Source organism: Mobula hypostoma, chromosome 3 (genome assembly GCF_963921235.1).
Source record: "Mobula hypostoma chromosome 3, sMobHyp1.1, whole genome shotgun sequence".
Classification (NCBI taxonomy): Eukaryota; Metazoa; Chordata; class Chondrichthyes; order Myliobatiformes; family Myliobatidae; genus Mobula; species Mobula hypostoma.
In genome coordinates, this window is record NC_086099.1 from 181,039,524 (window position 1) to 181,056,412 (window position 16,889).

Genomic DNA, 16,889 nt, shown 5'->3' on the forward strand with positions numbered 1-16,889 from the left:
ATGCAGAATAAAGTGTAACAGTTAACATGCTGTCCTTTTTCCAACACAGTTATAACTTCTATTTACCGTGTAATATATTTGATCTTCTGTTTGCCTTTGTATGTTGAAACTTTCTTAGCTGCTAGATTTAAATAAATATGAATATTTTTAATTCTTTCTCCAACTAATTGAATGTTTATTGTCAGCTTCATAGCTGACAATAAGCATCCGTGGACTACAAAGTACGAAGCAATAAGCCTTGCTTTTAACTTGTTATTTTTTTCTATTTTGAGTGAAATATTCATCTTTAGGGCATCATGGTAGCATAGTGGTTAGCATGTGTTACCGGGTTCGGATATGGCCCAAGTGCGGAGAAGGAGGCACTGAAGCAGGTCGATAGTTCACAGACTTCAATGCGAATAGCGTTAAAGGGAAAATAAAACAATAAACGCTAGGCCAAACAGGGCCGTTAACAAAAACTCTCAAATGGAAAACGAATCTGAAAAGAACATCTAAACATTAAACGAATACCGCTAGACTTCAGAGTCAGTTGACTCAGAAGTCCAATTTCTCAGGGAAGGGCAAATGCAAACAGGCAGCAAAGCGTTGCCGTGCTCTGCCCAAGTCTCGACAAGCACTACGACGACAAGTATGGAGTTAAATACTATCATGATTAAATAATAATTAGCTGACACGTGCATATTCACAAGCGCAATTGTCATAGCTACTGCGCTGCCGAATCTGTGGTTGTGACAGCATGACGCTATTACGACTCGGGCGGTCTGGAATTTGGAGTTCAATTCCAGTGCCTCTGTAAGGAGTTTGTACATTCTTCCTGAGAGCTGCATGGGTTTCCTCCAGGTGCTCTGGTTTTCTTCCACTTATCAATTAGTAGATTAATTGGTCATTGTAAACTGTCCTCTGATTAGGCTAGTTTTAACTAGATGGTTACTGGGCAGTGTGGCCCATTGGACTGGAAGGGCCTGTTCCACTCATTTCCTCTAAATAAAAACTAATCTAAATTTTATCTTCATTTTTCAGGTGCCTCATTAGTAAGTATCGATAATATTCCAGAAAACACCTTTTTGCTAAATACTGCAGAAGTCATGGCTGACAAGGCACCTAACTTCTGGATAGGAATGTACAGTAATATTGAAGGTAAAGAAAATATGGTTTGTATTTCCTAATTAAACACCGTGTCAAAAATAGAATGTGCAGAGCAAGCAGTGAAGGAATGTAATTCTTCTGTATGTGATGTGGCTCTGTCATTTCGCTCTGTATTAAAACTGGGAGAATAGACCGCTGACTCCATGTTCATTCTGGGTCCCACCCCCCCATGTAAATTATTATTGGGTCAAGCCTATGTATGACCACCCCTTCATCAGCCTGTCTTTCTTTTAAGGACAAACTTAAAATATACACTATTAATCAGTTTTAGTTTGGTCATTTCCTCTGGTATATGGGTTATTTCAAACTTAGTTTATAAAAGTTTGCAAAGAGAAATTTTAATGCATAGCAAATGTTTTATAAAAACGAATTGTTGCTGAATTCAAGGTTGCATCTTCAAATTCAAGTGTAATTGTCATTCAACTATACACATGTATGGAAGCAATGAAACAGCATCCCTCTGGCGCCAAGGTACAAAACACAGTACATACAGTCACACACAGTACACAGCACATTTAGTTACAACAGCACCATAGGGCGACAAAATAATATTAGCACAAGTCCCTGAGAGGCATGGACTGAAGGTTGATGGTGCATCAGATGTTACCCTGAAATCACGTTCCAGCAAGAACAAGGACGCATCAGTTCCGACAGCCGAAAGCAATCCAGCTCATGTTCCAGGCAGCAAACACTAGCGAGTGCCAGCTATGGGAGAGCTGGCCTGCAGGGTCCAGCCTCCAACTCAGCACAGATTCCAGCATGCTCCCAGCACCTCTGTTTGCTCCCCCACTGCCTCTGATGCCTCCTCCCCTTGGTGGCTGCAACAGGCAATGCCTCAGCATGAGGGCCTGGTTCTAGGGCATGGATTCCAGTGCTTCCGCCGTGCCACTGTTCTCTCCCACACCACCTCCAATGTTTCCTCTCCTGAGTGGCTGTAACAGGCAACACTTTGGTGTGAGGTCCTGGTTTGCACAATTACTGCTGCCAGTCTCACCAACATCTGCACAACAGGCGATTGCTTGTGTTTATAGTGATTTTTTTTTGTGTGCCATACTCTGCCAGAGCCTCCGCAACCTCTTTTTTCAAGTGGTTGTCTTGGAAGAAAGATTCTGTGAGTGGTCCCCCACGTCCTTCTCACAGCGCAGTTTTTTTTTTAAGGAGGCCGAGTTGTGAGCTCGACACTCAACCCGGCACGGATGGAAAGCATGCCCGGTAGCGGCCGGACCTGGATTCGAACTTGGGAACCTTCACTCCGGAGTCCGGCGCTGATGTCACTGCGCCACCAGCTGGCTTATAGTGATTTAGCAAGGGCTAATAAAAAGAAGTGAGATTTAAGCAGAGTGGTCATTGTTGGAGTAGCCATTTTTGGAAAGGGCCAGTGTTAGAGTGGTCAGGTTTTGGCTCAACAGGATTGAATGAGAACAGGTGCAGGCTAGAAGTAAGCTTGAGAAGATAGAGGTAAGCATGTGTAGGCGGGGTGGTAGTTCAGGCAGTGGAATGCTCGTCCTCTGAGAAAAATAAGACCAATCAGCCCATCGAGTCTGCTCCGCCATTCAGTCATGGGCTGATCCAATTCTTCCAGTCATCTCCACTCCCCTGCCTTCTCCTCCATAACTTTTGATGCCCTGGCTAATCAAGAACCTATCTATCTCTGCCTTAAATGCACCCAATGACTCAGCCTCCACAGCCCCTCGTGACTACAAATTCCACAGATTTACCACCCTCTGTCTAAAGTAATTTCTCTGCATCTCTGTTCTAAATGGACGTCCTTTAATCCTGAAGTCATGCCCTCTTGACCTAGAATCTTCTACCATGGGAAATAACTTTGCCGTATCTAATCTGTTCAGGCCTTTTAACATTCGAAATGTTTCAATGAGATCTCCCCTCATTCCCCTGAACTCCAGGGAATACAGCCCAAGAGATGCCAGATGTTCTTCATACGATAACCCTTTCATTCCTGGAACCATTCTTGTAAATCTTCTCTGAACCCTCTCCAATGTCAGTATATCCTTTCTAAAATAAAGAGACCAAAACTACACACAATACTCCAAGTGTGGTCTCATGAGTGCCTTGTAGAGCCTCAACATTACATCCCTGCTCTTATATTCTATACCTCTAGAAATGAATGCCAACATTGCATTCACCTTTTTCACCACCGACTCAACCTGGTGGTTAACCTTTAGGGTATCTGGCACAAGGACTCCCAAGTCCCTTTGCATTTCTGCATCTTGAATTCTCTTCCCACCTAAATAATAGTCTGCCCGTTTATTTCTTCCACCAAAGTGCATGACCATACACTTTCCAACATTGCATTTCATTTGCCACTTCTTTGCCCATTCCCCTAAACTATCTAAGTCTCTCTGCAGGCTCTCAGTTTCCTCAACACTACCTTCTCCTCTGCTCGTCTTTGTATCATCATCAAATTTAGCCACAAATCCATTAATCCCATAGTCCAAATCATTGACATACATCGTAAAAAGCAGCGGTCTCAACACTGACCCCTGTGGAACTCGACAGGTAACTGGCAGCCAGCCAGAATAGGATCCCTTTATTCCCACTCTCTGTTTCCTGCCGACTGCCAATGCTCCACCCACGCTAGTAACTTCCCTGTAATTCCATGGGTTCTTAACTTGCTAAGCAGCCTGATATGCGGCAACTTGTCAAAGGCCTTCTGAAAATCCAAGTACACCACATCTACTGCATCTCCTTTGTCTATCCTGCTTGTAATTTCTGCAAAAAATTGCAGTAGGTTAGTCAGGCAGGATTTTCCTTTCAGGAAACCATGCTGGCTTTGGCCTATCTTGTCATGTGCCTCCAGGTATTCTGTAATCTCATCCCTAATAATCAATTCCAACAACTTCCCAACCACTGATGTCAGGCCAGCAGGTCTTTAGTTTCCTTTATGCTGCCTTCCACCCTTCTTAAATAACAAAGTAACAATTACAATTTTCCAGTCATCCGGTACAATGGCAGAATCTATCAATTCTTGAAAGATCATTGTTAATGCCTCTGCAATCTCTCCAACTACTTCCTTCAGAACCAGAGGGTGCATTCCATCAGGTCCAGGAGATTTATCCACCCTCAGACCATTAAGCTTCTTGTGCATCTACTCAGTCATAATTTTCGCTGCACCTACTTCACTTCCCCGACATTCTTGAATGTCTGGTATGCTGCAGATATTTTCTACTGTGAAGACTGATGCAAAATACGCATTCAGTTCCTCCGCCATCTCTGCATCTCTCATTACAATATTTCCAGCATTATTTTCTATTGGTCCTATATCTACCCCCCGATTCTCTTTTACCCTTTATATACCTAAAAAATCTTTTAGTATCTTCTTTGATTTGAGTTGCCAGCTGCTTTTCATAATTCATCTTTTCCTTCTTAATGACCTTCTTAGTTTCCTTCTGAAAGTTTTTAAAAGCTTCCCAATCTTCTTTCTTCCCACTAGCTTTGGCTTCCTTGTATGTCCTCTCTTTTGCTTTTACTTTGGCTCTGATTTCACTTGTCAACCATGGTAGTGTCCTTTTTCCATTCAAAAATTTCTTCTTATTTGGAATATACCTGTTTTGCGGTTCCCTCATTTCTCGCAGAAACTCCAGCCATTGCTGCTCTGCTGTCTTTCTTGCTAATGTCCCTTTCCAGTCAACTTTGGCCAGTTCCCCTTTCATGCTATTGTAATTTCCTTTATTCCACTGAAACACCGACACATTGGATGCGATTCTGAACTTCATCCTTAATAATGGACTCCAAGATCTTTACAACACCAGGCGCATGGTGAAGTAGTCCAATGTCAACATGACTTCCTGAAGGGGAAATCTTGCCTGACAAATCCATTGAAATTATTTTTAAAAATAACAGACAGGCTAATGGTTCTCAACCTTTTTTCGTTCGTGGCCTACTTGTGGCTTTCATTTACCTCCGTAGCCATCACCCTCTATAGTTTCTGTTAGTTGCTAAAGCTTTTTTTGGTCAACTGCACTAATTATTTTTTCAATATTTATGGTTTGACAGATTATAGGTATTACTATTTGAAAAATAAAACCATTTCAAAACTCTAAATAGTGTACTTTATTTATAATGTGTTTTACATTCTTCCAACCAACAACACAAAAGTGCTTGATACTGTTACTTTAGGTATTAGCTAGATTCTTACAACTTATGGCAGCTAACAAGTTTTTAAATATCAGATTTCAACCTGGTTGAAGATAATCAGAGGTCACTTCTTCTCACAACTTCAAGACAGTAATGAGCTTTTGATAGCAGGTGAAGAGCTTGACTAAAATCACATTCAACTAGTTAATCAGAATCAGGTTTATTATCACCAGCAGGTGTCATGAAATTTGTTAACTTAGCAGCAGCAGTTCAATGCAATGCATAATATAGAAGAAAAATAAATAAATCAATTACAACATATGTATATTGAATAGATTAAAAATCATGCAAAAAACAGAAATAATATCTATTGAAAACGTGAGGTAGTGTTCATGGTTCAATGTCCATTTAGGAATCAGATGGCAAAGAGGAAGAAGCTGTTCCTGAATCGCTAAGTGTGTGCCTTCAGGCTTCTACACCTCCTTCCTGATGATAACAGTGAAAAACAGTGGGTACTGGATGTCCTTAATAATGGACGCTGCCTTTCTGAGACTCCACTCCTTGGAAATGTCCTGAAACTTTGTAGGCTAGTACCCAAGATGGAGCTAACTAAAGTTACAACCCTCTACAGCTTCTTTCGGTCCTGTGCAGTAGCCCCCCCATACCAGACAGCGATGCAGCCTGATAGAATGCTCTCTGTGGCACATCTATAGAATTTTTTGAGTGTATTTGCTGACATGCCAAATCTCTTCAAACTCCTAATGAAGTATAGTCTCTGTCTTGCCTTCTTTATAACTACGTTGATATGTTGGGACCAGGTTAGATCCTCAGAGATCTTGACACCCGGAAACTTGAAACTGCTCACTCTCTCTGCCTCTGATCCCTCTGTGAGGATTGGTATGTGTTCCTTTGCCTTGCCTTTCCTGAAGTCCACAATCAGCTCTTTCGTCTTACTGACGTTGAATGCCAGGCTGTTGCTGCGACACTACTCCACTAGTTGGCATATCTCGCTCCTGTGCGCCCTCTCGTCACCATCTGAGATTCATACCAACAATGGTTGTATCATCAGCAAATTTATAGATGGTATTTGAGATCTGCCTAGCCACACAATCATGGGTATATAGAGAGTAGAGCAGTGGGCTAAGCACACACCCCTGGTGTGCAACCTGTGTTGAATGTCAGCGAGGAGGAGATGTTATCACCCATCCGCACAGATTGTGGTCGAGGATCCAATTGCAGAAGGAGGTACAGAGGCCCAGGTTCTGCAACTTCTCAATCAGGATTGTGGGAATGATGGTATTGAATGCTGAGCTATAGTCGATGAACAGCATCCTGACATAGGTGTTTGTATTGTCCAGGTGGTCTAAAGCCGTGTGAAGAGTCATTGAGATTGCATCTGCCATTGACCTATTGTGGCGATAGGCAAACTGCAATGGGTCCAGGCTCTTGCTAAGGCAGGAGTTCAGTCTAGTCATGACCAACCTCTCAAAGCATTTCATCACTGTAGGTGTGAGTGCTACTGGGTGATAGTCATTAAGGCAGCTCACATTATTCTTCTCCGGCACTGGTATACGAGGTTGGAAATCCAATAAAAACAACTTTGCCTTCTTCCAGGGCTGTGGAAACTTATTTTGAATATCACTACTTATCCAGAATTTTTTTCTTGCTAAGCTTGAATTTTGCTTGAGCTGTAATCACTCTGCAGCTCAATAAGACATTGTTGCAATGAGGTGTCAATGAAATTTACATTCACCCCAAATGGATCCACCTCCCAATCTGGAGTGTGCATCTCCAGCAGGTCTCTGAACCAAAGTTCCATATCAGTGCAACGGTTGTTTCAAATGATCAGGATTATACAATCAGAGTATCATCTTGTAATTCTATTTTAAGAGCGAACAGTGAAGGAGATTGCATAAACTGACAATGACACTCACAGTGTCCAATATTGCTGCTGCAAAATTTGAGTTTTCCAAGGAAAGCTAGAAGTTTTTTCTGTATAACTCTTCATTTAATAAATATAGTTTTTCAAATATTTCTGGCAGGTAAAACATGTCAGACTTAGCAGTGACAATTTATTCTCCAAGCTGCTTATCACAGAGCCCGTTGCAATACTATTCCAAAGTGCAACAAAGACTATTATCTTTCGATAACCATCAGACCTTTGTATGCATTAGTAGCTGCTCAAAATCTTTGCTTTCCTCAAAAACTTGTCAAAAAAGATCACCTTGAAGTGCATTTGATTTGAAGAAGTTGACAGCCATTATTACAACAGCAAGAGTGTCATGCAAATATCCTGCCAAATTTTCACAAACAAATGCTGACGGTGGATGACATGGTGTATGCAAAAAATGTCAGGTACAGCATTTTTTAAATGAGCAGTGAATCCTCTGCATCTTCCTACTATCAAAGCAGCACCAGCAGTTGCACAAGCCATTATATTTTCAGCAAAACATTGTTTTCCAAGTAATAGCTCTTGACATCTTCATAAATAGTTTCACCTTTGGTATCTGTCTTAAGTTTCCGGGCAAAAAAGCATTTCCTTGCTGACCTGATCATCATGCACAAACCAAACATATGTCATCAGATGGGCTTCATTATCACATAATGTATTTTCATCGATTTGCAAGGCTAACTTCTTAACTTGCAGTTGAACAACTAGTTGTTTTTCTCACATCGTTCAAGATTCAAAATAAATTACATATCTGAATATCTTTTTTTTATTTACATAAAGCAGTAAATTTCTCATGGCCCATTCAGATTCTCCTGTGGCCCCCAATTTCTTGTTTTTTGACTACTGGCCCCTCCACAATCCAGTATATTCCCCTGGGGAGTCATATGGCCCACATTGAGATGTGCTGGGACAGACAAAGGAGTCAGTTGTTTATTTGGATTTTAAGAAGGTCTTTGACAGGTTGCCACCCATGAGGCTGCCTAACAGGAAAGATTACAGGATAGAAGATTGGCTGACTGGCAGGAGGCAAGGAGTGGGTATAAAGGGGCCTGTTCCGGTTGGACGCCGATGACAAGTGGTGTTCCATAGTGTTGGTATTGGGACCACTTCTTTTCACATTATATGTCAATGATTGGGATGACAGAATTGATGACTTTGTGATCAAGTTAGCAGACAATATGAAGACAAGGGACAAGTAATGTCGAGAAAGCAGGGAGTCTGCAGAAGGACTTAGACAGAATGGAAGAATGGGCAAAGAAGAGGCAGATGGAATCTAGTGTTGGGAATTATGTCATGCAGTTTGGTAGAAGGAATAAAAGCAGAAGCTATTTTCTAAATGGGGTGAAAATTCAAAAATAAGAGGTGCAAAGGGACTTGGGAGTCTTTGTGCAGGATTCCCTAAAGGTTAACTTGCAGGTTGAGTCAGTGATAAGGAATGGAAATGCAATGTGAGCACTCATTTTAAGAGGACTAGAATATAATAGCAAAGATATGATGCTGAGGCTTTATAAGTCATTGGCCAGACCGCACGGAGTATTGTAAGCAGTTCTGGGCCTCTTATCTGGCATTGGAGAGGGTGCAGAGGAGGTTCATGAGAATGATTCCAGGAATAAAAGGTTAATGCATGAGAAGCGATTGATGGCAGTGAGCCTGTACTTGCAGGAGTTTAGAAGAATGACGGTGGCTGTCTTTGAAACCAATCAAATATTGAAAAGCCTACATAGAATGGATGTGAAGAGAATGTATCATATAGTGTGTGAGTCTAAGACCAGGGACACTGCTTTAAAATAGAGGTATATCCATTTAGAACAGAGATGAGAAGAAATTTCATTAGCCAGAGAGTGAATCTGTGGTATTTCATTGCCACGGACAGCTGTGAAGGCCAAGTCATTGAGTATATTTAAAGCTGAGCTTGGTTAGTCAGGATGTTACAATTACGGAGAGAGGGCTGCAAAATGGGTTTCAGAGGGATAATAAATCAGCCTTGATAGAATGGCAGAGCAGAGCTTAATCTGCTCTTATGTCTTACGATTTTATGGTTTTGTGGTAATGCTACCAACTGTATTTTCAGCTGTTATTTTCTCAATCATGCAAATCATTGGCACACACTACTTCTTACTAGAGTGCACTACAATTGTTGTGAAGCAGCTGAACTATTGTGGTTGAGTTTGCAACTGCAACCAGAACTGAGACAGGGAATTGTGAAGGCCAAGGTTTGGGAATCTGGTTCTGGTTGTATTACTAATTATCAATGGCAGTGTTTCAGGTGGGTGTTGCCCATTCTTTATATGGATGCAGTACGTATGAGTCACATTTGTACATGTACATGTATGTACTGTATATGTATATATGTACATATGTATGTACATATAAGTGTACATAAATGTTTTAAATTTGCACAATTTGTTTTATTTCACACATTGGTTCTTTGTCAGTCTTTGTTTATGTATGATTTTTGTAGATTCTGTTCTATTTACTTTGAATGTATATACAGTGTAGATTTATATATCTATATATATATCTATTATTATATATCTATATTTATATATCTATTAAGTACATGGATGGAAGAGATGGGAGGCGTATGGAGGTCTGTGGTCTAGATGTTGGTTAATGGGATTAGACAGAATAGTAGATTGGACCAGACTAGATGGGCTGAAGAACCTGTTTTTATGCTGTTGTGTTTTGTGAATCTATGAACCAGTAAAGTGGACTTGTGGTAATGCCTATATCCATCAATGTCTTGCAATCACAAAAAAAAAGTTTAGGTCAAACATTTGCACGTTTTGTTGGACTCAGAGATACTGCTGCAACCAAGTGTGCTGCCATCTTATCAGAAGTTTCATGAAATGAAAACAAAATGGGCCTTATCTTTAAAGGAAAGAGTTGCAGTGTCAGAAAGATTGGGCAGGTCAGACTTGAACTCAATGGTGTTTATCAGTTTAAAATGTAACATTACAAGAAGGCTTGATGGGAAATATCCTTAGAGGATATTTCCTCTATAGTAAGGGGAATAAATTGGTCTTCCTTTTAAAAGGGACACAAGGAACAATTTTTTCTTTAGAGTGTTGTGATTTTGGAAACACTCTCTTCCAGAAATCTGTGGAAACAGAGTCATAGGAAATAAGGATTGTAGTACTTATGGTCCAAATGGGATGGTCAGGAAGAAAGGGTGAGCTGAGGCACCATCAGTTTTAGCACTGAGACACCTCAATCAGGCTGTTCTGTGCTGGATTCCTTGAGTTGATCATGACCTGGGAACACGGGTGGAGCAAAGTTTTATGACCCACTCTTTCAGCTATATTCAGACTGGTATTTCATTTACGAAAATAATTCTTCTTCCCCATTGTAGGTGCTTGGCTATGGCTAGATAATAGTGTGGTGGATTTTGTAAACTGGAATAAAGGAGAACCTTCAGATCATAAGCACGAAAACTGTGTTGAAATGTATTCGGATAAAGGTACCTGGAACAACGCACCATGTGCAATTTATAAAAACTACATCTGCAAAATGCCAAAAAGTAAGCTAAATGGTACTCTGGCTTCCGAAAATTTTATTTTCTCTCGTGGGATTCAGTGAAGAATAACTAGCATTTCCGTTTTTTTACAGTTGTGGATGTAACTGAGGCACCATCACAACTGGAAGGTAAGAGCTATTTGCACCCAAGAAGTTGTTAGCATCATACCTAGTTGATCAGTTTATCTTCACCCAAGTGGTACTTCTTGTTTCAGCTGATGAATTTGCTTTAGATTGTGAAATCCTTCTGAACTTTCTGAAACAACTGTCACTAACATGGGGCAACATAATGCTGCAAGTGGGGAATGCTAATTTTCTGCTGAGGCAAGTTGTGGAGAGACGATGCCGCATTCTGTAGTTTGGCAAAAAATTATCAGCCCTCTTCTGGGGCATCAGGCATTACTAATTCTCAGAGCTGCAGACCAGGGACACGTGACACTTCCCATCATCAGCTCCTTCAAAATAGAAGGGGTTTTGTAGTAAGAGAAAATGTGAGAGAAGTCATACATTTCAGCCCTGGCATTATCGGGCATCAGAAGGAGCCCTTAGGGGAAGGCCTGCAGAAAAATGTGTTGTTTTCTGGCAGCAGTACATTGCAACACATAATAAAAAAAAACTATAAATTACAGTAAGTATATATAAAAAAGGAAATTAAATGAAATAAGTGGTGCAAAAATGGAGGAAATAATACTGAGGTAGTGTTCCTGGGTTCAGTGTCCATTCAAAAATCTGATTGTGGAGTGGAAGAAGCTGTTCCTGAAACACTGAGTATGTGTCTTCAGGCTCCTGTATCTCGTCCTTACTGGTAGCAGTAATAAGAGGGCATGTCCTGGGTGACAGGGGACCTTTTTGAGGCATTGTATTTTGAAAGTAAATTGTTTTGGTGCTGTTCATAAATCACAAATTAAAGGAAGAAATTAGGAAAATACACATTTATTGATAAATAAGTGTAGTATACAATTATGGAAGTCTTGCTGTATTTATAAAGGGTTTTGGTAAGACTGCAACCATTTTTGATCATCTTACCTTATAGAGAAAACATTTACCAAAGGGAAAATGAAATGAAATGAAGATTCACTGCATTGATTGTTGTAAAAAATAGAGTAGATAGAACGTAGTCTAGATTTTACATGCTCAATGGCCACTTTATTAGGTACATCTATATACTTGCTCATTCACACAAATATCTAATCAACTAATCATGTGGTAGCAACTGAATGCATAAAAATATACAGTCATTATCAAGAAGTTCAGCTGTTCAGACCAAACCTCAGAATGGAGAAGAAATGTGATCAAAGTGACTTTGACCATGAAATGATTCTTGGTTCCAGACGGGGTGGTTTGAGTATCTTAGAAACTGCTGACCTCCTGAGATTTTCACAAACTCTGTGGAGTTTACAGAGAATGGAGCAAAAAAAAAACAAACAAAATATCTAGTGAGCTGCAATTCTGTGGGTGAAAATGAGAGATCAGAGGAGAATAACCTAACTGTTTCAAGCCGATAGGAAGGAGAGAGTAACTCAAATAACCATGCATTAGTGGTGTGCAGAAGAGCATCTCTGAATGCACAACACACCGAAGTTTGAAGTGGATAGGCTACAGCTGCAGAAGACCACAAGTATACATTCAGTGACCACTTTATCTGGTACAGGAGGAACATAATAAAGTGGCCACTGAGTGAATAAGAATAAAAAGTGATACCAAAATGTATAAACCTCATTGAGGGCTTGATAGGGTTGATCCTGAGAAGCCAGAGAATCTGAAAATAAACAGCAAGGAATAAAGAAAGCAAAGGAAAAGGAATAAAGAAAGAACAAATGGCCTCTACTGTGTTGTAGTGTTCTTTGTTCTACGTTAACATGGTCTCATGGTAAAGCGATTTGTTTATTTAAGGTTGAAGATAAAGTTCTTCAAGCAATTATTTGTGACCAAGTTTGTATCAGGGGATGCTGACAAGCCTATAATTTATTGCCATCCTGAATAGTATTTGAGAAGGTTATTATCTTTCTTGTAACTCTCCATTGTGGTACACAAGGGTTCTGAAAATTCAAATGCCATGTAATTTGGAGGTGGAAGTTCCCTTGATTCCTGTAGTCTTTGTCTTTCTAGATATCAGTGGTAGTAGACTGTCATGGACTGGGTTGATCAGACCGAAACAATTCAAGTGTCCAGGAGATGTGGTAATAAGCGTACGAGCACAACAAAATATCTTAAGCCTAATTTATTATCATAAAATAGAAAACACAATTAAACCACCACAAAATACTATTTAATAAGTCATAAAGATTTCCATGGAAAATTCAAGCCTCGTGATTCTTAGTCATTTCTTGAGTGTTGCTGTTGTCTGGGGACTCAGAATTCCAACTCGGTTGTGAATCCACCCCTGGGTCCTAGGCACCAATCACAGTTCCCAGTCTGGAAGTCCAAAGAACCCAGGAAAGGTACCACAATAAATATGAGCATAGAGAGACACAGAGACCAACAAATTATTTGATCTTTTGTTCTCATGCCTTTATCTTAGCTTGGTTTCTTTCTTTCAAACAACATGAGCACTCATTAACACAGTGTTCGGCATCCCCTTTTCAATCAATTAGACCTCTTAATGGTCACTCCCTATTCATGAGTCCACAAATGTTTGGGACATAACATTCCTTTGACTTACAAAGAACAATAATATTACACTAAGAAAGAATCCATCAAACTAGCTCTCAAAGTAACCAACAAACTTTTAGTCATTTACAGACATCCTTGTGTAATTTGGTGACTGAAACTGAGAAAGAATCCAGCTGCTACTAGAAAACATCAGGGATTAATAAACCTACAACGTTTACCTTGTACAGGCACTCTACATGCGGCGATCTCACAAAGAGTTAAATTGTCATTTTGAACTGTTCAGACATTCATTCAGTATTTTACAAAATTTAATGTAACACACAGAACAGAGATATTTTCAAAGAGATCTTGTTACAGTGTATCTTTCTGCAGATAGGTATTAGTGGTTGTAGCAGAGTAAGTGAAATATTAGCAATGGCAGATGAGGTGTGCTTATCAAGTGCACTGCTATGTCCTGGTGATGCATTCATTTGTGCAAGGTGGATATATTCAAACTCACTTGCGAGCTGTGTTTTGTAGATGGTGGGAATCAGGAAGGGAACCACTTCTCGTAGAATACTCATGACAGGTCTTCTTGCCATGGATTTCCTGTGATGGGCCTTGTTCTTTTTCTGTTTCATGATAAGCTCCTGGATATTGATGGAGGGGCATTCAGCAATGGTAGCAATTAAACCTGTTGAATAATGTTACTTTGTGGACGTAATGGGGTCTGTAGATGGCTCTTGCACTTTTTTCTTATGTTTTTGTGTAAAGAGCTGGGAAATTATCTTGAGAAATCTCTAGCTTAATAGCTGGCAACTGTGCAGACAGATTGAGTTGCGTCATCTAGTTAAGTATTATCCTTGATTATCTTATTGTGTGTGTTTTTTTTAAATCAGATCCCCGGCCAAAAAAGAATCCATCTTACAGCACTGCAGGGATTGTGGCGATAATAGTTCTTGTCATCATTCTACTTGTAGTTCTTGGAGGCTACTTCTTTCAAAAGTATAGGAGGAAGGCCTCAGATGGACCTACAACATTTGATAACACCCTTTTCTTCAACAGAGAGTTTACATCTGAACCCTGTGACATGAAGTCTCTTGTGCCAAATATAGAATCAAATGAATAGAATGTAATGTAGTTTACTGAAAGTTTATGAAATACTTTGAAATATATCTACCATGAGCTGCATGCAGTTAGACTGGAAATGCATTTTAGCGGTGTATTTGGCTGATGTGCGCTTTGCTACAATATTTTCCACAGGACTCCACAATGCTTGTGTATTGTTTACCATTATTTTAGAAGTATATATATTGATTACTTATGTTCGTTAAAGGGCAATCTTTCAGGTAACCTTTTAGAATTAATGCTTAGTGCTTTAGTAATTCTGCTATTTAAATAATACATTTCGAAACTGTAAATAGGAGAGAGTTGAATCTTATAGCTTTGATACAAAGAAAACACCTACTGCAAAAAAAAGTGTGTTGTTTCATGTATCTGATTTATAGCCCAAATATAGTGCGCAAAATACACGTAACTGTTAAAAACCCCAAGAGATTCTGCAGATACTGAGGAAATCCAGAGCAATAGAAACAAAATACTACAGGAACTCAGCAGGTCAAGCAGTATCTATGAAAATAAGTAAACAGTCAGCATTTCAGGCCAAGACCCTTCATCGGGACCAAAACATCAACTGTTTATTTATTTCCATAGATACTGACTGAGCTGCTGAGTTCCTCCAGCGTTTTCTGCACATAACTGTTAAAAGCCTAGATTTCAGAGAAAATTTTAAAATCAGCTCACAACTTGTCTGTCAGCAATTCTCTGCTTTATTTTTTTAAATAGATTAGATGCATATCATTAACCCTTATTTTGTGAACATCCACACAGCAAATAACTTGAATATGAATTTGTGGTTACTTACTGTTCCATTCACTGTTTATGTGTAACCTGGTGATTATACAAACCTTATAGACAAAATGCGTGCAGACGAAATTCCAGCCAAGTGTAAATAATTATCATCAGCACATTTCTAGAGACATAACGTGTGCAAAATTTTGGATGTTCATACAGATTGAAATAAGTTGAGCGTTTTCATTTAGACATTAAATATATTGACCTTACATATATGTATGAATAATAACATTTGGAATAAAAGACTAGTATGTTTAATATGGAATGATTTTTATGTTTCCTGATACACTAAAGAGGTATGAACTGATTTCAGGCACAGTTAAAGGGATAAATGTTTTATTCATTTTAAAAATAGGATTCTGATCAAATTGTGATTTCCATGGCTTGTATGAGGAATGAATTGCATCAAACAGCAATCACAAGAAAATAAAAATTTTCATCTGTAGACAGCATGGGTACAGTTTTTTTCTCAATTGTATGCCGTACATTTTATAAATCACATCATCTATTTGTAATAGAACATGATTTTTTACACCAATCATATACTAAGGAACTGATATCATATAAAGGGTTATTTTTCATTGAGCATTGAGAATCAGGATGGATTACGTTCTTAATGTAATGGTTTAAAAATAAATAAATAAATATTGGGAGGTCTTTTCTGGTTTGTTTAGAAAATAAAAATGTTATTTCCTCCAAAGACTGACAGAGAAGTAAACAGACAACCAGATTACAAAAGATAAAAATATTCTCAAGTATTCCTGGAAAGTTTGGGATTAATGATGCATCCAGAAAAGGGCACAGAATGCAGTGATTAAAATCCTCCTAATCCTTAGTTTTGATTCTGCACTGGAGTGAAGAAAGGTTTGGCAGGACGGGTGAACTGGCTTGCTGACAGTACTGTTCCACGCCAGTCAGGCCTTTAGGGTCTGACTCAGTTTCTCGAGTTCAAGTTCATCCCATATTCAGGGTCCACTACTAAGTAGATTCCCCCCCACATTCTGAGTTCCCACCATAGTCTGATTGCAGCTTCAGAACAGTAATCCAAATCCAACTTCAGGTTCAATTGTCATTCAACCATACATGAATACAACCAAACTAAACAGCGCTACTCCCGGGCCAAGGTGCAAAACACAGTACCAACAGTCATTCGCAGCACACATACCATATATAAGACAGGTGTTAAATATAGTCACACAAAACAAACAATGGTCCCAGTCCCTGAGTCCATACATGTTGCAACAGTCTACAGATGAGCATGATACATCTAGTCTTTTGCCAAATGGACACTGGAAGACTGCACCTGCACTATGCCACACCACTCTGGTGGAGAATGCCGGCTCCAACGTCTCTCTGAAGATCGGTGACACTGTGGTTTGAGGCCTAGTCTTTGCTATGGTCGAGACCACACAGCGCCCCTGCTGTTCAGCAATAAAAGAGTGAATTGGATGTGTAGCATTCAACATTATCAATGAGCTAAATGGAGACCAAACGAATTATCTGGACATCTGAAAGGACAGGAATAGTGAACATCACAGCATTGCTATGAGAATCAGAATCAGATTTATTATGACATTAAATTGGTTGTTTTGTGGCACCAGCATGCAATTCAAAGATATAGAATTACTACAGATTACAAAATAAATAAATAATGCAAAAAAAAAAGAAATAATAA

At 39.5% G+C, this 16,889-nt stretch overlaps 1 protein-coding gene across 1 annotated transcript in view; it reads left to right on the forward strand.

Annotated features, from left to right (window-relative positions):
- The window catches only part of mrc1a (mannose receptor, C type 1a), a 163,115-nt gene extending 147,469 nt beyond the window's left edge, over positions 1 to 15,646 (forward strand). The window contains exons 27-30 of the mRNA XM_063044201.1: positions 1,021 to 1,137; positions 10,545 to 10,712; positions 10,802 to 10,837; positions 14,200 to 15,646. Of these exons, the coding sequence (XP_062900271.1) occupies positions 1,021 to 1,137; positions 10,545 to 10,712; positions 10,802 to 10,837; positions 14,200 to 14,429 (551 nt within the window). The 3' untranslated portion in view covers positions 14,430 to 15,646. The remainder of the gene's footprint in view (positions 1 to 1,020; positions 1,138 to 10,544; positions 10,713 to 10,801; positions 10,838 to 14,199) is intronic.
- Positions 15,647 to 16,889: the final 1,243 nt, after the last annotated feature.